Consider the following 24,138-nt stretch of genomic DNA (forward strand, 5'->3'; position numbering starts at 1 on the left):
CAGTGGATCTCAAACCCTCAGTGAGTTAGGAACTTCCCCTGCGTGCAAAGACAGGCTCTTATGGATGGAGCGGATGAGAGCAATAGTGGGTCCCATGGTCAAGAAGGTGGCTTCTGCACATGCCGTCTCCTCCTCCTAAAGATGTCCTGCAAAGCAGCAGAAGTTTAGAACCAGAGTTTTCCTTCTCCTAGATGGGCTACCTTCCCAGGTTGATGAGCCCCACCTGCCTCTCACTTCCCTCCTGACCATTGGAAGCACTATTGGTCTTGTCCACTCCATCTGCTGGAGTCTTTCTCTGCATACAGAGGAAGTCCCTAACTTACCAAGGGTTTGAGACCCATTGGTTATCCCCACCTGGTTTAGCTGGCCAGTCAAAGATGCACCAGAGGGGGTAGCCCCTGTCACATCCTGTGACAGCTTCTAGGAGCCACAGGTGATTTCTGAGTGCAGGGTGGGGACCGAATGTGGATAAGCTATCCCAGGAAGAGTGTACCGGTAGATACTACCCCTCGACTAATATCTTTTCATTTCAATAAATTTCTAATCTGTTTACATCTCAACAAAAAGCGATAAAACATAAAGATATGAATTCCACACTCCATGCAACTGCTAGCAATAATAAAATTCCACATTTTAAATAATATAGGTAAGCAATAAATGCCTCTTCACAACATACATAGGGACATAAATAAAATAAAAAAGAATCACATTTTGAAAAAGCAAAATTAATCAAGATGCAACTTCAGAATACAATGTAGTTACAATATGTGTCTTTTCTAAAAAAAACACCATCATAAATATTACAAAACAAAAAAAGAGTCCTTGCATGTAATAATAAAGATCAGGAATGCAGCAGCTAAACTGTTGTAGCAAGTCAGTCAGCAATCACACTCTCCATGCACCCAAAATATCACCCCATCCACTCAGTCCTCACTAAACATTCACAGGCAATACCAGGCATCTCCAAACTCAGCCCTCCAGATGTTTTGGGACTATAATTGCCATCATCCCTGACCACTGGTCCTGTTAGCTAGGGATGATGGGAGTTGTAGTCCCAGAACATCTGGAGGGCCTGGGTAATACTCACTTAAAAATCGCACAGTAGAGGAAGAGCCTGAAACAACAGAACTCTCCTAATCCTTTCCATTCCATCTCTCACGTAAAGAGATTAAGCCCTCCTCCACCTTTGCCTCTCATCCTTCCATGCCACCAATGCACCCGATACTCATTATTTCACAGGGTGCATCCAAATCAATAAAGGAAAATAGGACAAATATCCCTTAAAGAACAGATTGAAAAAGGATAAATCCTAGCAGTACTTATCTGCTGCCCATTTGGCTTGTCATTAGATGCCAGCAACAGTGATATCTCGTGCAATGTCTTTCTCCGCTTGTCTACACATGATTTTCTTCTTGTTTCTTTGTTAATCCACTGTGATCCATCCTGATTCCTTACAGCTCTGCGTATTCTACGTACGTAACCTCATTTGGAGAAAATGTCGCCATCACATGCAACATACATCATTTGGCAACATATGTCTTTTTGGAGAAAGATGGAAGGGTCATACAATCCTCCACAGGTCGTTTTGGACATGTTATTTTCCACATCACTATTTGGAACAGAATGGATGGAGGGATCTACAAATGCTTGTACCATTCTGATGGGATCAGGAGACTCGCAGATTCAGTAGAGCTGCTGATAAGAGGTAAGAGACTCTGTTCAAAATCTCAGAAGAGCATCCTGAGGCCGTTCACTAGTTCCTGACCCTGCTTTGATGGGTTCCACAAAGGGGACAATGGATTATATAGCATTAGGTTCAGGTGTTACTGTACCATTACAACATCTCAAATTGTGGTGTTGCAAAAGTGCATCCATCCCGCTCCTGCTCCAATAATGATGATCCTGTATAGATGAGAACAACCAAACCCAATAATGCAGGATTGAATGACATGGGAGCTTCACCATGAATAGTGTTCAGATGAGTGATGTCTATTTTTTAGACTTCTTGAGTTCACCCAATGGAATAGGTATGAATAATTTTATTATTTTTAATAAGAATAGCAGGCAAGTTACCTGTACATCACTGGTTTTCATCTTATGGATTTTGTTCCAAAAATTGATCATGGCAACTATTATCTGTAGAAGCTGGATATGGGACATTCTATGCTAAAGAAAAGCAGAAGGGGTACTGAATGAGTAGCTGTGATTTTGCCTCAACATAAATTATTATTATTATTAATCTATTCAATTTATATCCCACCAATCTTCCCAAAGGAACCCAGGGCAAATTCTGAATGTGTCTGGAAGCAATACCATTATGGTTGCAAACCTTCCTTCTTAAGAACCTTCAGTGTACCTTTCCTTCCTTTGCTCAGATCCCAGCTTCTCCAAACCAGTCCTCTCTCTGGAACCTATGGAAGAAATCACCATCGGACAGAGAGTCACTATGTATTGTGAAACTCAAGGAGAAGTGAAAAGGTTTTATCTGCAAAAGGATGACTCTCAGGATTGGTCAATACACAGTGACATGAACGTGTTCACCATCAGTTATGTGAGCAAGAAGGATGCAGGGAGATACAGCTGCAGTTACACCTCAGTGAGGCAACCATATCTCCTGTCTGAGCCAAGTAACCCTGTGGAGTTGTTGTTAACAGGTAAAGGGACTAACTCCACATGGACTCATCTCAACCACAAGCCTTAAGTTTTGGAGTTTAGCTGGAGAGTCTGCTTGGTTTTTAGAATATAACTAAGAACCTCTTTGGAGAGGACAACTGTAGGGAGCGATCAGTAGGTGGTGTCTCTTTGAGGAACCAGTTCCTACATTGGAGGAAATGGGGAATAATGAAAAATTTCCCGGCTTGTTATTTGTGAGAGAGGGGTAAGGGTGGAGAGGAAGAGAGAGAGTGGAACCTCATGAGCTTCAACAGGGTCAGGTTGCATAACCTGAGTGTTCTGGGGTCGAAGTACAGTAGGAAAAGGGTGGGAAATGAAAAGCTTCCACCCAAAGATGGGCAGTTGGAGACTATGTATCTGGAGGGCCTCTGAGATGTGTATGAGGACAAGACCCATTCCTGAAGTGGTTAGCATCTCACCTTTTGTGTTGGGAGAGATGTCACGATCGTGTGTGAAATTGCAGAGGGACCTGCCATAGTCTATCTCCATAAGGCTGGAGAGTTTAAAAAAAGGGCCCGGGATTCTTATGCACGTGTGACTGCATTTTACCTTAGGAAAATTACCATGGAGGACAAAGGGAACTATAGTTGCAGCTGGGCAAAATTAATAAGCCCATTTCTGGTGTCAAATCACAGCCATCACTTGGAGCTTTTGGTATCAGGTGCAGTATCTGTTTTATTTTTCTTCCCCCACCCCCACAATCCCACTGCTTTGTTTACTTGTTTTTTTGGTTGTTGTTTTTTAAACAAATAGAGGTCACGGTCTGCACTATGTCTTGGCCCAGTTATGAGTTAAGGCAGCCCCATGCCGCCAGAGGCCTTCCAATCAACCTTCCCCAACTAAAATTCTTATCACCCCTGACAATTGGTTATGGCAATGCAGGCCAACAAACTTTCCTCTCTGGACTTCCTGTTTTGCAGTGAACCTGGCAAGTCACCCTCTTGGCTGCTCCGGTGCCCAGGAGGGGTTCCAGATTAATGGGGGGGGGGGTAAGGGGCATGCTTCCCCATATCTTTCAAGGGTGTTGAAAGGGCACAACCTGTGGTTGTCTGTTGCTGCCTTTTTTGTTTGTTTGTTTGTGGGAGGGGGTGGAAATCCCCTTGGCACCTGCTGAGGCCCACACCCCTGCAGAGGACCCATTGACAACCCCTGAAGCCTCTTGTCCTGGCTGCTCTTTCTTGTCACTGTATGGTTCACCTTCCTTCTCTGAGCATGCAAGAAGTGGCAAGAGTGGTTAGAGGGAGCGGCAGCTTCAACCTGCCTCTGGGTGTCTGTGTCAACTGGGTCAAGAGTGTAAGGGTATGTGAATGGACAGAGGGGCTGCAAGCAAGGAGAAGGTCAATCCCTTCTGCAAGTGATCTCACTGATAGAATCTTGTTCAAGGGTTCTCCAAAAGCCCATAACAATTACTGAATTTGGTGGTGGTGATGGCTTGAGTGGGAGGTTCTCAAGGGAGCAGCCTCTTCCCTCTCCTCTAACTGCTCCCCCCCCCTTTCTTCAGATGATGCTTCAATGAAACAAATAAGCGATTATGCTCAAATCAATCAAAGTCTTGTTGTAGCCTCAGGAATACTTGTGGTTCTGGTCTTCCTTCTTCTGTCAGCTGGGGCCTTTATTTGGTTCAAGGGAAAAAGCAACTGTACGTATGTCCTCCTGGTGAGAAGGTTCATAAGGCTTGTGTGGGAGGTCAAGGGGGTCTTAGTAAAATCTCTCATGGATTTGTTTCCCTTGCAGCAGGCGTACTGAAGCCTACGGTCCCAAATTCTAGCACACTGTCCTAATTTCCTGCAGGTGGCCAGGAGGGAGGAAAACAGGGGCGGGGGGTGGAAAAAAGAGAAGGGAAAGGGAGTGACTTCACCAAAAACTTCTGGCTCTGGACCCACTCACTGATGGTATGTGGTTCTCATAGATTATTCCTGAGGCAATGTGGCCCTTAAGTAGGAAATTGTGGGGGAATGGAGGGAAAGCTAATACAGTGGTACCTCGGGTTACAAATGCTTCGGGTTACAAACACTTCAGGTTACAGACTCCGCTAACCCGGAAGTAGTACCTCGGGTTACGAACTTTACCTCAGGATGAGAACAGAAATTGTGTGGCGGCAGCAGGAGCCCCCATTAGCTAAAGTGGTACCTCAGGTTAAGAACAGTTTCAGGTTAAGAACGAATTAAGTTCTTAATATGAAGCACCACTGTAGGTGAGAAGGTTTGTCATGGGAGGAGAGGTCCCCAGAACGGGATTTTTCCCAAGTCAAATCTGTACCCCGTGAATTTTGCAAAAGCAAAACACCCCTATATTCTGAACTGAGAGAAGTTGGTTTTGCTCATCACTTGTACATTTATGGGCTTGGGAGAGGCCTTTCTTCCGACTGATTCTCATTTTGGTTGTTTTTTTTAAAAGCAATACGACAAGCAACACAAAGCAGGTAAGAGATCCCAGCTCTTCACTTCACACTGCACTTGAAGCTGAAGAAATGATACTGACCTTGAAGTGAAGAAGGTTTTTCTGTAGATTAGGCCAGGTTGCAGAGCAACCAAGGATTGGTGAATCTGTCCTTTTTTGTTTCTCTCCTTTTTCCAATTCAATTCTTCACATTTCCACATTGGCTTGTGATTGTCCTCACAAAAATTCACTAGCATTTAACCTGCCTGTGTTTGTCTGCAATTTTGCCTAATAACAAAGTTTATGCAAACCGTCCCCCCCCCCCAACACAATTCATTATTTGCTTATATTTATTTAGTTAATTCATACCCACCCTTCCTCCCAAAGGAGCCCAGGGCGGTAGATACAAAAGCAATTAAAACAGGAAACCTCTCCTGCAGAGTGCAGTGATAAATTTAGAATATAAGAGGTGAGAAGATACCATAATGCATTTTTGTATGCTATTTTCATTAATATATACATTTTAATGCATAGTTCATCGTAGCACATGCATTTTTAAGTACATTACTCTCCTGGAGCACTGTATTGCAGAATTTGGGGAAAACTGTGAATCTAGAAGAATAGTTGTGTTTCTGTTCTTGCATTGTTTTGGCAAATGGATTAGGGAAGTTCACCTTTACATGCAAACGGAATGAAATTTATTTCTTGTCTCTAAGAGCAACCTTTCAGAGGAAGAATAGTCAGAAGTGAGGTGCAGTGCCAGGGAGCAGAATTTTCATCCTAAGGTCTTGGTAGAGACTGGCTGGAGAGCCCAGGGCACCTAAGTTCCTTTACAACTGCATCTCATTCTAAGTATGGTTTGTGACATCTGAGCAAAGGACTCTTGTATTCTCTGGGAGAAAAGTGATGTGAAGTGGTTTTTTTAAAAGTCACACAAAGAACTCTTTATTTTCACAGTCTTTTTAAATTTTAGATGATTTGTGTGTGCATGAAATTTTGTCCAGTTTGGCTTTTTAATTGTTTGTAACAACAACAACAACAACAACAACAACAACAATTTATTTCTACCTCGCCTATCTGGCTGTGTTTCCCCAGCCACTCAAGTTTGGCTTTATAGTTGACTCTCTTCTTATTGTGTTGACAGTGTATGCTGAGAGCAAGCATTACTGACTTTTCTTGGAAAAGGGACAATGGCTTTTGACCTTCAGTGTAGGGCAGATTTAGTGGGAAAAGACTGTAGGGGCTGGGGATTTAAACAATATTTCATAGTAAGTTTTTTTCTTTCCTCCCTTCGTTAGTGATGAACCATCCTTCAGAGTAATGAAGAAGCGCTGGGTAGCAACTCCTGCCAGTAAGTAACTGTATAGAAAATTCTTTCCAGTAGCACCTTAGAGACCAACTGAGTTTGTTCTTGGCATGAGCTTTCGTGTGCATGCACACTTCTTCAGATACCAAAAATGTCGTGTGCATGCACACTTCTTCCGGTAAGTAACTGTGTGTGAGTCGCCTGAAAAAAGGGGGGGGGTTGCTGTGGGTAGTAGATACAATCTGGTAAGCAAATGACATTTTTGGAGCATGGGTTTTATTTAGAAGTGAAGTATCTTCCATTTCACACTGTCAGTGCAAAATATACCGCTCCCTGTGTGTTTGAATGTTACATTTGTTCACAGCCTTGAGTTTTTATGAAAGGGGGCATAAGCACATTTTAAGTTAAGCCAGCCATTCAGTCCAGATGTTTCAACCTCCTCACACTTATTAATATGGGATGCACATCACTACAGTATTGAAGGGTTTAATTTGCTTTCCCCAGCAATTATGATGTTTAAGTTCAAAGGCTCAAAGAGTAAAAAATCACATGTAAAAGAATGAACTTGAAATGAACTAGAAAAGTTTTCAAAGTTCTAGTCTAAAATGAACTTAGTTCACATTCAATTTACCTGGCTATTACGGGGAACTACTTTCAGGTGAGGAGGGACGCAGGTGGCGCTGTGGTCTAAACCACTGAGCCTCTTGGGCTTGCCGATCAGAAGGTCGGTGGTTCGAATCCCTGTGACGGGGTGAGCTGCAATTGCTCAGTCCCAGTTCCTGCCAACCTGGCAGTTTGAAAGCATGCCAAAAATGCAAGTAGATAAATATGTACCACTCCAGCGGCAAGATAAATGGCATTTCCGTGCAATGCTCTGGCACCCTGTCAGTGCTGCTTTACAGACGGGGCAGCCCCACAAGCCGCCGCTTGTGCATGCACACGCTTGTGCATGCACACGAAAGCTCATACCAATAACAAACTTAGTTGGTCTCTAAGGTGCTACTGGAAGGAATTTTTTATTTTATTTTGTTCATTTCAAGCTGTGGACTGGGCTAGCTTAATGTTTTGAAAACTCACACTGAATATCTTTCATCCTCAGGCACCTTAGCAGTTGGACGAACCCAGATACATAAGCCAGTGAGTTTTTTTTTACTGAAGATTAGTGATTTTAAAAGTCCTAATGCATGTGCTATCAAACTAGAGTTGCCAATGCAGTTCAAGCAGGAGCTGAACATATGAACTTCTCAGCTCAAAAAGGAGCGAACTCCTCTGCCACACTTGAATTGGGGCTTGACTCAGACCCAGTTGAATCTGGACACACAGCTAAAAATGGAAATTGCTCACTAGCAGCCCAATCTGTTGCTAACCCTCCCTTCCCCCCTTCACATGTAAGAAACACAACACAACCCTTCAAATGTGGAGGCAGAATGAATAAACAATAACAAGCAGGGCTCAACGTGGCTGCCCAAGTCCAGAACTTGACATAATGTGTCATTTCCCACTGGAATCATGGGAGTTGTAGTGTTCCGTAATCAGAGAAACTACAAAGTACAAATCTCACAATAATCTCAGGAAATGATGCTCCCAAATTAAACAAACCCCAATGGAACCAAGAACCAACCTTCTCCGTTGGTAACACTGAGGCTCTGGAATTGCTTCCTGAAGGAAACGCATCACACCCATTTAGTGCTGGCTTTCCAGAGGACAACAGATACTATTTTATCTCAGAGAGCTTGCAGGGGGTGGGGAGGGAGGGGGCTTTCTGAGCTGCTGTATCGAGAATTCGTCACTCCTCACCGTTGATTGTATTGTGGTTTAACTTTTTAAGAATTGTGTATGTTTCTGGTTTGTATGTTATGAGACACATTGCAGTAGTTAGGTTTGGTGCTAAACAAATTCTGTTATAAAGATGGGATATGAGTGTTTTATAAATATGAAGTAGACTTAAATAATTGCAATTATAAATAAATAAATAAATAAATAAATAAATAAATAAATAAATGTAAGTATGTGTGAGTGCATGCATGTGTGTATAATTAAGTTGTCAAGCCAGGGATATTCATGAAAAAATGGACGCATTTGAGATGGTTTGGCTCCCAAACAAATCAGCTCCCAAACACCACAAACCCGGAAGTAAGTGTTCCGGTTTGTGAGTGTTTTTCGGAAGCTGAACGTCTGACATGGCTTCCGGTGCTTCCCATTAAGTGCAGGAAGCTCCTGCAGCCAATCGGAAGACACGCCTTGGTTTTTGAACCATTTTGGGAGTTGAACGGACTCCCGGAACTGATTAAATTCGAGAACCAAGGTGCCACTGTACTACTCTGCCACCGTGATGAATGCTTTTCATTTCCCTACAGCTTCCAAAGCACAATGCCCCAAGTGAGACTGAAGACATCATCTATGCTGATCTGAAGAGGGTAGCCCAACATACTGAAGAGGAAGCCCAATCTTATGATGGCTCTGATGACTTAGTCTATACTGCAGTTTTCCAGCATAACTCAAAGGGAGTCCAGGCTCAGATGGAAGATGAATAACATGGATTTTGAATAATAAGGAGGATTATTTGAAGGCTGAGAGCTAGATTTCCAGGACTCCCTTGATTGGATTGGCCAGTGAATGTCCCTGCATTCATTTCTAGCTTTGCTGGCTTTGGAATATGGGTATAGTCAGCCTACATGTCTAAATGCTTTTTTCGGAGGAGCCATTATGCCATACTAAAAGAGAATGCCCTACAGGTTTCTCAGTGTGGTGCAAGAGTGACTTTATATTGGAGTGAGATTTTAAATTACAAACAAGGAATACAAGCAAATTTGGTAAAAGGTACATTTTTTTTATACCTTTACTAGCAAATTTAGTGCTGGTTCAGCTGTCAGATCTGCCCTTACCTATTTTTTTCTTTTTAAGGATTGTATCATATAATTTAGCGATTTAAACTTGCATTTACTGCTGCTTCCTTCTTTAAAAGAAGCCGCTGGTTGTTCCAAAACTGTTCTGGGATTGAGAAATGAGGCAGCTTTGTGACATCATGGGTACCAGCCAACAACACCATTCATAGCTGGTATTGGCTGAAATTGTGCTTAGATGTTTTTGTTGTTGTTCTTCTCTTCTGCTGAATGGAAATCTACATCTTTATTAAAAAAAAATATTACAGCCATGACAGAAAGTTCCCTTTGCGTTCTTCCTTGATACATTACCCTCTTGATGGAGGCTACAAAAATAACAGACCAGCTATTTCACTTTCAGGAACGGCACATGCTTATGCTTCGTTCAACACATACAACAGGAACAGAAGAAACGGAGCTTGAAAACTTCCACTTCTGTTATGTACTGAGTTGAATAGGATCCAAAATGCAGCAGTCTGACTGGTCCCAGAACAATAGGATTGAGATTGCAGCAGTCTGATTGGTCCCAGAACAATAGGATTGAGATTGCAGCAGTCTGATTGGTCTGCAGGAGCCACCCAATCCAGCTCCAGGTGGAAGTGAATCCGCATTCCGATTGGCATACAGGAGTATCCCGGAATTAGCCAATCACGTCGGGCCCATTGTGTAAATAGTGTATATAATGCAAACGTTTTGGGGGAACTGCATTCCTCACTACTATGAGCTGAATAAAGAGCATGAAAGTCACACTGGACTCTGAGTATATTTCAACTTCCTTAATAAATACCATGACCTTCTTGTCATGGTATACAGCTGGCAGCTGCTTCTTTCTTTCTTTCTTTCTTTCTTTCTTTCTTTCTTTCTTTCTTTCTGTAATTCTATCACTGCCTGGTACGGTACAGCCTCTAAGCTGGATAAGAAGAGGCTCCAACGAGCAGTAAGAATGGCAGAGAGGGTAATTGGTGTCAGTTTGCCTCCAATAGAGACACTTTATGCTGCTCGAGCCAGGAAGACAGCAGAGAGAATTGTCGCAGACTCTTCGCATCCTGGTCATTACCTGTTTGATTTACTCCCATCCGGACGTCGTTACAGGACTCTATACACAAAAACATCTAGGCACAGAAATAGCTTTTTTCCTTGTGCCACCAAACTGTTGAAAACCCAGGTTCAGGTCCAGATTCATCTGGACTAACTTTAGAAATGAGAACCCTACTTAAAACTCAGGAGAGTTACTGCAGGCAATACAGAACTAGATTGCCCGAAGGTCCGCCATATATTTTAATTTGTATACCATTTAATCATGGTCATCTCTAAGTGTTCTATAAAGCAGATTCCTGTGTTTCTAACCCAGCTTTGTTAGCTAGGACTTACTATGGGGGAAGAAATCTGATTCACTTCTCATATATAGGCAAACCTTCCAGATTCATGCTTTCCAAAACGATATGTAAACCAAATCACAGCCATTTTTTGAAATTCACACTTCTCAAGCTATTTCAATGCAGTGCAATGGGTACAAGAATAATTTTGCAAGGGTAAAGTTTGCATAACATTAAAAAAATTATATACAAAAAATTGCATTGCAGAAAATATGCCTGTTAAGCAAAATTGCCTACAAAGATAAAAATGAGGAATTTGTACAAACTGATGAATTTTCAAGAGGACTTGTTTTTGAAAAAAGTTCTCCGACTGATGTGGGACCCTGGAGAGCTGTTACAAATGGGAAAATGAGAAAGAGGGACTAGCCAAAGCTGACAGAGTCACTGATTGCTAGCTAAGACAGCCTTCCTGGCTTCCTACATTATTGGTGAACATTCTGTAAGCAGTTCTGGTCTCTTCTTGGTACAATAATCAGCATGAAAGTAAGGGGTGCAGTGGCTAAAAATATGTGGTATCAGATAATATGCGGTATGCAGATTGAGAGGCTTAAGGCAAAGGATGGTGTGGGTGATAAAATGATATTGCACATTTCCCATGCCCTGCAAAAGTTATCTGCAAACTTACTGAGAACATCAGTCTAAATAGACTTGGAGACTGTGACATTGGAATCAAGACTTAAAGGCTTCTGCTTTGCTTCATCATGAGACTTGTCCTCTTCATCCTCTTTTTTGGTGAGCAAAAAAGCCAAGGATTTGCACCAACTGGGAAGTGTGTGTGTGTGCGTGAGAGAGAGAGAGAGAGAGGATTTCAGCATGACAATAGTTGTCCGATCTCAAGCTTTGGCCTTCTTTCTCTTCAGGGCCTTCATCTCAAAGCTAGCCAACTAACATTCCTGCACATTTTGAATTCCTCTTGAGCCCATCTTTCCAGCAGGAGATTGGGGAAGATGCATCACCATGCATTGCAGATGCACTTGTTTTTTAAGGGGGAGGAGAGGAGGCAACAGTGGCAAAGCATGTACCACTTTTCATATTGGGCCAGCTCTGCCCATGGTGCTGCTGAGCATATGGTGGTGGCAGGAACAGCTCATCCTGGCCAGTGCTGCTGAATGGAGAGGAAGAGACAGACTGAGCCACAATCACAGGAGCAGTATAGTTGGAAACAGGCTTGGGACTCTTTTGTTTGTGGCCAAAACAGAAGAGAGATTGGAATTGGAGTTCCTGCTGCTGAAGTTATTTATTTAGAAAAGCACTTCTTCTCTTTAATTTGTTTCTCCAATCTAAACCTCTCTACCGGTTGCTAGATGTCCCACTCAGGAAGCTGGGCATTTGCAAGCCTGAGTGGTCCCACTCCAACTGCTTTTATCTAAAAAATGAAATGTTGTGCAATCCATTGGACCTCTTTCACCTTCTCTATTTTAGCATCAAGTATGGGATGAAAGGGATTGGAGGGGAGAGGATGGTTGAAGTGTGAGATTATGCAACAGGGGAATACGTACGTATGCATGTGGTATATGCATGTAAGAAAGAGCTAGATTTCTCCTTTCTTTGCATGAGCATTGAGTTCACTGTTGTGGGCTCACAATCTGAAACCTGTAGTTAGGGGACTGAGGAAACCTTTGGCCTACAGGCTATTTTCTCCAAGCTCCACCCACCTACACTACACCTGATGTCATATGTGAGACAGGTACAAATATGACAACAGTAGAACAATCAGAAGCCTACAGGAGCTCCTGCTTGTTCCCTTGTGAGCAGGGCTGCCTTAAAGTGCTGAGAAGTTGACTAGACAGGGAGACCTACAAGAATTAACTGCACCATTTTGAAGTAGTTTGCATTGAAAGCACTTCCGAAAACAGAGCTTTTTTTCCTCTGCAAGAAAGAAAACCCTCCATTTCAGCAAGCAGCTCATTGCAAACCATTGTCTATATAGCTCTTAAATAAAGCACTGCCTATATGTGTTTACTATTGGGGATGGAAGGATATGGTGATAATCATACTGCTGTTATTCATTTATTCTTTCCAGGCTACCCTATAACTAAAGAGGAAAACGTTCCAGAAGGTAAGGACCTGACAAGGCTGGAAGGAGTGGGGAAATGACTCCAGTAGCCTCAAACCTTTTAGATATCACATGCCTTCAGCATCTTTGACTTTCATTCTTTGGGGTTCTTCCAGTCTTCAAGGTCCTGATCGAGCATTGCATGCAGATGCCTGTCATTCAGTCCTGTTGGCCACTCATGAAGTTTTGGGATTTCGAATGGGGAGGGCATGTTCTTCAAAGGCACTCTACATAGGGCATGCTATGTGATTTCTAGAATCACATAATCGATAGCATAATCACTGTCATTTTAAACTAAAAAATGGAAGAGCACACACACCATTCTCAGCTGGTTTTTTAAAATATATAAGAAGGCAATCTTGGCCACTACAGCCACATCCAGGGGCAGTGTCAGATCCTAAAGCCTATCCAAGCTTCAAACTTGATTCCTCAGGGTGAGTGCAAGCCCACCTAAAACTATACATCTACCCTAGACTCCGTAAGCATGTTCATCTTGTTTTAATATCAAAATTTTCATTCAGTTCATGCCACCCCCACCCCACCTAGATACCCTCTAAGAACTTCCACTACTTCTCTAGGAGCAGATGGAAGAGTGAGAGGATGAGGTGGGTGTCATCCACACCCTGGCAACACTTGAGGCCAAATATCTGGACAATCTCACTCACACAGAAAGTAATAAGCACAGGAAGCAAGAAAGAACCTTGCCAATATACTCTGAGAACCACCTTCTGGGACTTGTTCTCCAGGAAGGACCAGAACCACTGCAATACATATTGTATTGTTTTTATGAAGTTTTTTTTTTAAAAAAAAGATTTTTTATTATTTTACAATATAACAAAACAGAAACAACATTAAACATACATTAACACAATGAAAACATAATACACAATCAACAATATCAAACACAACAATAACATACAAAAAAGAAAACTTATACAAACCTTACCAAATACCTATCTTTGTTTCTCAACTTGTTTTTTACTTTTTAGGGGGACTTCCCCTGGTCCCTCCACTGTCTTCAAAAACATATATACTCTTTAGATAGCTTCATTTCTTTTCCCATTAACTTATACTCAATTTCCTAATGCTCTTTAAGTTTACTTTAACCAATATACATCTTAACTTATACTCTATATCTTAAAACCTTCTTGCACAAGTAAATCTATCACATCAAAAATTTCTTCTAAACCATTATAACTAACCTTAAACTTCTAAAGCCGGTTCTTCTATATATTTCTGCTCAAATATTCAAACATTCAGTTTAACATACTTAACTAAATAATCCTTAAATTTCTTCCAATCTTGCGACACCTTCTCCTCCTTCTGGTCTCGGATTCTAGCGGTCAGGTCTGCGAGCTCCATATACTCCATCAGCTTCATCTGCCATTCTTCAATTGTCGGTGTCTCTTCACCCTTCCAAGTTCTTGCCAATAAAATTCTAGCCGCTGTCGTGGCATACATAAAAAATACTCTATCCTGACTGGGTATCTCTTCATTGGTCATGCTCAAAAGAAATGCCTCTGGTTTCTTACAAAAGGTAATTTTCATTACCTTTTTAAGCTCATTATAAATCTTATCCCAGAAGGCCTTTACCCCTGAACACGACCACCACATATGATAAAAGGTACCTTTCAACGATTTACATTTCCAACACACATCCGACATTTTAGAATTCATTCTAGCTATCTTAACTGGTGTCAGATACCATCTATATATCATTTTCATTACATTTTCTCTTAAACTATTGCATGCAGTAAAATTGATACCTTTCTGCCACAATCTCTCCCAGTCATCCATCATAATATTATGACCCACATCTTTTGCCCAATCTATCATTGTTGATTTAACCAGTTCATCTTTCGTATGCCACTCTAGCAACAGATTATACATCTTGGAAAGGTTTTTAGAGTTCGATTCGATCAGTTCTGTTTCCAGTTTTGATTTTTCCACTTGAAAACCAATTTTTTTGTCTAATTTAAATGTTTCATATACCTGGTGGTATTGCAGCCAGTCGGGGACTTGGCTTTTGACTTGATCATAGCTTTTCAGCTTAAATGAGTCCCCTTCCTGCTGCAATATGTCCATATATCGTAACCATCTTGCAGACATATTCGGTCTCTTATAGGCCTTAGCCTCCACTGGTGAAATCCATCTAGGAGTCTTTCTCTCCAGTAAGTCTTTATACCTAATCCAGACCTGATACAAAGATTTCCTAACTATGTGACTCTTAAAAGTTCTGTGGATTTTAACTTTGTCATACCAAAGGTATGCATGCCAACCAAACATGTTATCGTGTCCTTCCAAGTCCAACACATCTACATTCTCTAATTTGAACCAGTCTTTCAACCAGCAAAAGGCCGCTGCTTCAAAATAAAGTCTTAAATCCGGCAGGGCAAAGCCTCCTCTCTCTTTGGAGTCTGTCAGAATCTTAAACTTAATTCTAGGCTTTTTGCCCTGCCATATAAACTTCGATAGGTCCTTTTGCCATGTCTTAAAACAGTCCATTTTATCCAAAATTGGTATGGCTTGGAATAAAAACAGCATCCTTGGTAGGACATTCATTTTAATCACTGCTATTCTTCCCATTAACGACAATTTCAATCTTGTCCATATCTCCAGATCTTTCTTTATCTCTGTCCACAATTTTTCGTAGTTGTCTTTGTACAGGTTCACGTTTTTTGCTGTGAGATTGATACCTAGATATTTTACAGATTTAACAAAGTTGAGGCCTGTGCCATCTTGTAGTCTTCGTATCTGTTCTGCACTCATATTTTTACTTAAAACTTTGGTTTTCTGTTTATTTAATTTGAAGCCAGCTACACGTCCAAATTGTTCAATTAGTTCCAAGGCTTTGGGGACACTGCTTTTGTTTTTATGAAGTTTTATCACACTTATATTGCTATACACTGCCTCAATACTTCACATGAGATACAATTTATAAGTGCACTATATGTGTGTGTGTGTGTGTCTGTGTTATACGTGATGCAAGAGAACCAATAAAGACACATTCTCACTTCCAATGCTTGGCATAGGTTGGAACTGTTGGATTGTGTTCGCTTTCTTCATACAGCAATTTGCTTGGCTCCTAGGAATGAAATACCCCCAGAGATAGGTTATCTCTTGCAGAATCTCTCCCCACCATCCAGCATACTTTTTTCCCTTTTTGTCGTCATTCCAGAGAGAATTTTCCATCCTCCCCATATCCACATGAGCCCTAGCTGGATAGTCTCGCTGGGAGAAAATGTCACCATCTCTTGCTGGGTTCATTTAGACTGCTGGCTGGATTTCTTTCTGCATAAAGATGGTGTGAAAATAAACACCACCAGTGGTGGATATAAAAGAAAGGCACTGTTTCACATCAGTGATGTCACAAGAAAGGATGGAGGGACATACAGCTGTCACTACAGAATGCCACTCAAAATATACTGGTCAGAACACAGCAACTCTGTGGAGTTGTTTGTATTAGGTAAGAAGTTCAGCAATTGGCTAAGGGTGGTGGGGATTGTAACTTTGTGAGGGGTAAACTACACTTCCTAGGATCCTCTGAGGGAAGCCATGACTGTTAACGTGGTATAAATATGATTTAGATGTGTGGAGTGAATGTGACCAAAGTCCTGCTCAACTTTATAGAAGATAATCCTGCTTTGTTAGTTCTAAACCTGATTCTACAGAATAGTGTTCCTTCTTTTCTGGGGCAACCCAGTCAGATGGACAGCATATAAATAATAAAATTATTATTATTATTTTCTCCTACCAAGAAACCTGTGTATTTTGCCTAAGGGCGGAGACAGACCTAAGTAACATCTGGATTATGAGCCCTTCAGACTGGCAATTTATTGCAGGTGTATTTGTGACACTATAGTAACATTCTAGTGATGGTTTTATTCTCTTTTATTCTGCGATGCATCTCAAATACTACTGGACATTATTGCTGTCCAGACTGGCTATAGTGCCATGAAAGCAGGACAAAAGACAAAAAAACAAACAAACCCAGAACATTTGTAGTGTTTTCTGTGTTAACTGTGGTCAGAATGCTACCAGGGTCATAGATGATCTTGCTTTCAATACTGTTTGTGCCTGCAGAAGTTTTGAGACAGTCAAACTGTTCTGCCCTCAGAAGGGTCAGTTAAGTTGCAGAAAGACATTCTGGAGACTGATATTGTAACACTCCTTGAGGATATCTATCACCAAAGGACATCTTACACAGATCGCCTCACCACCATTACAGTGATACCTCTGGTTAAGAACTTAATTCATTCTGGAGGTCCGTTCTTAACCTGAAACTGTTCTTAACCTGAGGTACCACTTTAGCTAATGGGGCCTCCCACTGCAGATGTGCCGCCGCTGTGGAATTTCTGTTCTCATCCTGAAGTAAAGTTCTTAACCCGAGGTACTACTTCCGGGTAAGCAGAGTCTGTAACCTGAAGTGTCTGTAACCTGAAGCATCTGTAACCTGAGGTACTACTGTACTGCGTAACCAAGATTAATAACTGACCCTTGTGGGGGCAGAACACACACTGCTTCATTTTCCAGTCAGTGCATATCCTGTAACTGCCTGCTGAAATCCCTGGTTTATTTTTGTCCCACTTTGGTTGTGCTATAGCCCCTCTGGACAGCAATCATTCAGTGGAATTGGGGAAGCATCACAGAACAAACAATAAAGCAGACTAAATTCACAATTAAAGCAGAATTTTGGGTCATGAACGTGTCACAAAATATAGCTGCAAAGAAACATCAGTTTGGAGAGCCCCCCCCCCCCAAGCAAAATTTCAGCAAGTTACAGAACATGCACTGATTGGAAATGAAGCAGTATGGCCACCCTAAAACTTTTGCAGCTGCAAACAGTATTGAAAATGGGCTCACGTATTACCAACCCAATAACACCATGAACGCAAATGATCATGGCTATTCAAGAAAGAAAAGGATGTCTGGAGGGGCCTAAGGAGTGAATGAACATGGAAATGGCCTAAGATTAGATCCAGGAGAAACTGACTCCTGAATTATTGGATTTGGGGAGTAGAGAATCCAGGAAAGGTCTCTGTGTGAGATTATCAAAGATTAAAAGGTCAAAAATTATATGCCCTTCTTCCCAGAGGCATTTGGTGGTACAAACTGAAATCTGCATAGCATATGAATGTCTGCTACCTCCTCCCATATTCTATGTGACCTAGAGAAGATTCCATCTACCAGCCAACTTTTCTTCTCTGCCCCCATATCCTCGCCATTGCTTTGGTTACTGGATGTGTCCCCCCCTCCACTTTATGGACCAACATATAGGCGTTTCTATTTTGGCAGCCTATGTTCGTTTGCTTCCTGGACTTCAAAACTATTTTAAACCAGCAGATCCTTGCGTCCGCTTGGGTGGATACCTGTGAAACTCAGGGACATTAAAATGGTGTTGCCCTCTTTTTCACTCCAATGACAGAAAGTGCAGAATCGGGAGGGGGATGACCACAGCCCTGTCTCTTCCTTTCCACAGATCCTAGCCTACCCAAACCCACAATAAGCCCCATTGGGATGAGCACCATTGGAGAAAATGCAACTATCCAATGCCAGTCCCAAAGTCCAATTGCAGGTTTCTATCTCCAAAAGGATGAAGACCAGTTGGATCATAAGCACATGGAGACCAATGGGATTTGGGGCAGCTACACAATCAGTAACATTAGCCGGGCAAATGGAGGAAGTTACAGGTGCCGTTACAGCTCTGAATCAGAACCTTTTGTTATCTCAGAGCCTAGTGATCCTGTGAAGTTGCTGCTAGAAGGTAAGGACTCTCTCTCTCTCTCTCTCTCTCTCTCTCTCTCTCTCTCTCTCTCTCTCTCCTTCTCACCATATGGATCCATTTCAATTTTTTTATTTAACATTGGCAGAATGTCTAGTAGCCAAGCACTGGGAGGCTATCCATTCAGGACAGCTGGGAGGATAAACCAGCAGTAGCATTTCTCGAGGGTCTAGTTATTTCATCAGAAAAAGCAAGAAAGAAGTTTCTCAAAATATTTCCATTACGATGAAGTTGAAACTACAGTACTTTGGCAAAGTTCTAGGCTACACCCTGACACTCCAAGTGTCACTTTTAAAAAAACATTTGGGCCTTGATAGTTTGGGAGTCCTGAGAGTGGAATGTGCTGGGCAAACGGATGGGAAAGGAGGGATAGCAATTAATTAGATTTATTTGGTTGGAGCTGTGGGTTTGTGCAGTGACAGGTGATTTTGGCTAAAGTGCATCATTGGAAATGTTGTTGAAACACATTTTATTCCCCAATATTTCCAACGCAAAACCAGCATTTCAGGGTCTAGTGATGCCTCTAACTTACCCAATTAAGATTAATTGAAGAAGATGACAAGGAGTTGTTGAAACCAAATGCTTACACTTTCAAAAAAGGCAAATTTCTACCCATTACAGCAGGGATGTGAAATCTTTTGTTTTAAATGTTTTCTTTCTTTTCTTTCTTTCTTTCTTTCTTTCCTTTCTTTCTTTCTTTCTTTCTTTCTTTCTTTCTTTCTTTCTGCATGCCCTTGATAGTTTGGGCTAAAATTAATATGAATTAATGATTCCTGTATGTTTTCTGAGCAAAGTTATAACTGTACAACAGAGGGAAGTGCAGTGTCACAAATGCACCTCTCTGGCCTGCAACTGAGGACAGGAACCATCTTAAGATGGTTGTGATCTCATTTCTGCTTTCCTTCTGTACACAGATCCCAATTTACCCATACCTGTCATCTCCATCTACCCCAGTTCGTTTGTTTCCCTGGGCCACTCAGTCACCATCCAGTGTAAAACTGAAGAAGGGTCTGAAAAGTTTCTTCTCCATAAAGCTGGGGACCCCAAACCAAGGTTTCTCACAAGCCCAAAGTCAAACGAGGGAGAGCTTGCCCTGAACATCAGCTGGGAGGACAAAGGGAGCTACAGGTGCAGCTATAGACCTCAATCAAATCTTTTCTTGCACTCACGCCACAGTTCCCCCTTGCAACTTCCAGCAACAGGTGTGTAATATCTAACTTGCCATTTTCTGGCTCCCTGTAGCTTCTCGTTGTCCTTGATTTGTCAGTTAATTAATTAATTAATTAATTAATTACTTGAAGTCAGGTATAAGCAGCTGGAAGGGGGAGGAGAGGACAGAGAGTGAATAAAGGGCTGTGAATGGATGGGGGCACTCTATTTCCATCCTTTGGACCCCCTGGGAAAACTCAACAAACCTGCCGTACCTGGAACTGGGTGAAGAAAGTGCAGCTGAGTGGGACACAGCTGTGGGCAGCCTGAGGAAGTACCTGCCCATAAAAAAGCAAGTCTAGAGTGAGGAACTAGGGCGATGCCCTCTGTTTCCAGCAACTCTTCTCATTGTGAGATCTTTGTGGGTGAGCTGAGAGTTTCTTGGACCCTGGATGAGAACCCAGAGCCTGAGAGGGAGGTTGTTTTAGAAGGAAAACTAATTGATATTGATTTATATATATTGGTAACTTTGTATTAATCGAACACTTTTACATGTAACTGTATTTTTGTAATGTTTTGTTTTGTTTGTTGTTGCTTCAGTTTTCTGTGCACCGTTTACAGATATTTTAAATGTATTAATTGGTCATTCTACAAACCACATTTCTGTGCCGCCAAATCCAAATTGTGCCTAGTCCAGGATGGTGAAGGAAATACTCCACACCCAGGCACACTTGCATGGGCCAAGCCATCCTCCCCTGAGAACCCACATACTCCCCCCCCCGCATGCATTCTGCCTGGTACCCCTGACCATTAGGTCCAGTCGCGAACTACTCTGTGGTTCCGGTGCTCACCTCACTCTATAGGCCGAGGGAGCCAGTGTTTGTCCGCAGACAGCTTCCGAGTCACGTGGCCAGCATGACTAAGCCACTTCTGGTGAACCAGAGCAGTACACGGAAATGCCGTTTACCTTCCCGCCAGAGCGGTACCTATTTATCTACTTGCACTTTGACGTGCTTTCGAATGCCAAAGTCAGGTTTGGGGAATCTCTTTGTCTCCAAAAGTTGTTGGACTCCAACTCACATCAGCATGGCCAAAGGTCAGGGATGATGGGAAGTAGAGTCCAGTAGCATCTGAAGGGCCGCAGGTCCCCAAGCTTCCACTTTAAAGCAGAGGCGTAGCATGAGGGGCTATTGGGGTGGGTGATCGTCCTGGGTGCAAATCTTTTTAGGGGTGTACCTCTATAGCTGCTGCTCCGACTAAAGGCTCTCCCCATCCTGCTCGCCTGCCTCACCTGACCAGTATGCCAAGCAGGAGCTGGGAGAGGATGGGCCCTTGGTCATCCCTCAGCTGCACAGTGTCCCTGGCAGGGGAGGTCGGTGGATGGCAAGACTCGCAATGGTGGTGGTGACGGCACCCCAGCCTGAGGAGGAGCGCAGGCGTATCTGGCTGTTGCTCCACAGCTTTGTCCAGCAGCAGCAGCAGCAGCACCGCATGGTTAGGGAGCGCAATACTTTCCTTTCCCTGGGTGCTGGCAACCCACGCTATGCCACTGCTTTAAAGGCTGACTGAAGCCCATGTTATCTATCGATTCGCTGCTTGCCAGTGCAGAGAGGAACAGTCACCCATGTTTTCCTGGGTGGGTACATTTGTAGATGGCTGCTTAGTTAAGACTCAATGCACCACTGACTGCCAAAACCTCTCACAGCGTTAAGGATGGAAGAATTGACTTTTTTTCTTGAAAGATGAGTGCACTCCTTTGTGGATCCTTGGCCAGATGGGCGGGGTATTAATAATAATAATAATAATAATAATAATAATAATAATAATAGTTGTTGTTGTTGTTATTTATTTGGGTGAAGCTGGGTGGATGCCTCTGTGGGCTAAGCAGTAAGCACAATTTCCCTGTACTTATTAATCCCTGTGACTGAGAAAAGGACAAAACATTGACAGTCCTGCCAATGCAGAAGTATGTGTGTGTGGGGGGGACTCCAACATCTCATCTCTTCACTTACCTAGATCACAGCTTACCCAAACCCAACATCACCCTGAGCCATGACACAGAGGTCATCCTAGGAAGTAATGTGACAATCAATTGCAGAAGCAATGTCACTGCTGTGAGGTTCTATTTCCAAAAGTATGGAGTCGCAAAGCCTGTTCAGCTCATCCAAAACAATGGAACTCTTGCCAAGTTCTCCATCAGCAACGCAAGCAGGGAGCACTTGGGAAGTTACAGCTGCACATACAGCACCCTGCCAGATTGGTTTGCCATCTCAGAATCCAGCAATAAGGTGGAGTTGCAGCTAACAGGTAAAAAAATATATCTGGTTTTGCATGCATCTGCTTCCCAACCCAAGGTCCCATTCATCTTTGGTTGGTTTCTTTTTGTAAAGATGGTGTGTCCCCTTCACAGTAACACTCTGGCACAATCAACGTGATATTTACAGTCTTTATTACATATATACAAGAACAGCTACAGTTCAGAATTACGCGTCCGAACCCATTGAGTTAGATTCAGGGAGTGGCTTCCTACGATTCCCGCGCCAACAAAATAGGCGTGGGAATTCTGCGAGACGTCTTTGATCCATATGTTTCATTTCCCTCCTTGTCTGTGCTGATTTGAAAGCCCCCTCCCCTCCAGAGTCTGAGCTCCCTTCCCGAACCTCTGGGCAGTTGAAGGGCTCTGCAGCATCCCTGAGCCCCTGCTCTCCCTGACTGCTCTCCGCCCCCTGTTCTGCCTCTTCTGTCCATGGCTCCTCCGAATCCTCCCTGACACTTAAAAAAAAAAAAATTAATTGAAGTTTAGCTGCAGCTTTGACTGCTGGGTGTTAGTTGTGGCAAACCATGAGGAGGCTATTTGTACAGGGCAGCTATAGAACCATGGGAATCCTTTACTTCAGGGTATATGAGAACATTAGAAATTGTTGTTGTTGTTGTTACTTATTTTATTACCACCACCACTACTACTTCTTTGTCGCTTGTTACCTGAAGGTCTCCAGGCAACTTACAACACACCTAAAACAGTAATATAAATATAACATAAGATACAACAGGAAGTTGGCAACACAACAGATTGAAAAGCTGAAAAGGCCTGCTGGATCAGGCCAGTGGCCCATCTAGTGCAGCATCCTGTTTTCATAATTGCCACCAGATGACTGTGGGAAGCCCAAAAGAAGGAGCTGAGTGCAGCAGCAGCAGCTTTCACCACTGGTTCTCCAAGATATACTGTCTCTAATAGTGGAGGTTCTCCAGTGGGGAAAGCATTTAGGAACACAATGAGGTATTCATTTTAAAACAAAAAACCCTCATTGTTCACACACACACACACACACACACACACACACATGTAATTTTGTTGTAACTTGCCCTGGATCTTAAAATGAAGTGTGGGTCAGCAATTATTATTATTATTATTATTATTATTATTATTATTATTATTATTAAGATTTCCAACCTGCTGAACTTGAGGCATCTTTGGCAAAACCCTAGGCTAAGTTCCAGTGTACACACAGGTAATTTAGGGGTCCTGAGGCTGGTGTATACAAAGAAATGGGGGCAAAAAAGCAATCTCAGTAGAGTTAAGGTGAATCAGATGGGAAAAAACTTGATATATGTTAATGGTGGATTATTTGAGATGATGTGTGAACTGTTTGCTACTTCACAAACTAACATCTGTTTGGAAAAAAGGCTAGTTGCAGCTCCAGCATCCCACTCATAACCTTTTCTCATTTGCAGATCCAGGCCTAGCCAAACCCACCATCTCCCTGAATCCTAGATGGCCACTTCCTCTGGGGGGAAATGTGACCCTCAATTGTCAAGGCCGAGGTGTCCAATTCAAATTTTATAAGCATATAGAGAATTTTGTACCACAGTTGTTGGAGAACAATTTGGATGCTGCCCACCTTGTCATCAGCAACTTGAGCAAAGATGATGCAAGAGGATACAGCTGTAAATACAGTAGTATATCAGAAGTCTTTTCAGTCTCTAGTGAAATAGTGAAACTGCTGATCTTAGGTAACACAAAGAGTATTCTCATGTTATGCTATCTCTGGGGGGAAGTCAACTGTACCTGGGTTTAGTTACCTGTGTTAAACAGTCTACTGGGGGAGAATGTAAAAGCCAACATGTGTAACTATGTATCTTCTGAATAACCCGGAGTTCTATTCACATGCTCATACATTCTCTCTACGTGGTTTTGAATGTGTGTGGTTTTCTGTCTCGAACATTTTCCTCCCTGAGCACAGTCCTTTTAAAGAGCTTTCCTTCCTCTTCCAGGGACTGCTATCAACTGGAAGTGAGGTTAATGGGAAGTGTAAGAGGAGGCAGGGAAGTTGTGTGGAGGAAAGGGACAGGAGGGAAACTGAGTCTGAGTGAAGCTGGTGTGTGCTAGCACCACAGAGGAGAACAAGAGGCAGGAGGCGAGAAAATGAGCTGAGAGAATACGAAGAAGGAAGGGGAAAGGGAAGTAGAAAGTGAGCTGTTAAGCAGAAGGCATGGAGAGGGTGAGAAAGGGCTGAAACAGCAGAGGAGTACCAGCA

At 42.5% G+C, this 24,138-nt stretch overlaps 1 protein-coding gene across 1 annotated transcript; it reads left to right on the forward strand.

Annotated features, from left to right (window-relative positions):
• The first annotated feature begins 1,623 nt into the window (after nt 1–1,623).
• Nucleotides 1,624–23,898, forward strand: LOC117057533 (immunoglobulin superfamily member 1-like). Its single transcript, XM_033168384.1, has 10 exons — nt 1,624–1,705; nt 2,376–2,694; nt 6,351–6,403; nt 12,595–12,675; nt 15,851–16,138; nt 18,152–18,436; nt 19,369–19,656; nt 21,620–21,910; nt 23,336–23,548; nt 23,876–23,898. The coding sequence occupies exons 1-10, from the start codon at nt 1,624–1,626 to the stop codon at nt 23,896–23,898; spliced, it is 1,923 nt and encodes a 640-aa protein (XP_033024275.1).
• The last annotated feature ends 240 nt before the right edge of the window (nt 23,899–24,138 follow it).

This window comes from Lacerta agilis, chromosome 14, assembly GCF_009819535.1.
Source record: "Lacerta agilis isolate rLacAgi1 chromosome 14, rLacAgi1.pri, whole genome shotgun sequence".
In the NCBI taxonomy this organism is placed as follows: Eukaryota; Metazoa; Chordata; class Lepidosauria; order Squamata; family Lacertidae; genus Lacerta; species Lacerta agilis.

Coding starts and splice junctions, on each gene's coding strand:
- LOC117057533 (XM_033168384.1), top strand. CDS start 1,624: ATGGATGGAGGGATCTACAAATGCTTGTACCATTCTGATGGGATCAGG. Junction 12,676..15,850: donor AGAGGAAAACGTTCCAGAAG/GTAAGGACCTGA, acceptor TCGTCATTCCAG/AGAGAATTTTCCATCCTCCC. Junction 21,911..23,335: donor GGTGGAGTTGCAGCTAACAG/GTAAAAAAATAT, acceptor TCTCATTTGCAG/ATCCAGGCCTAGCCAAACCC.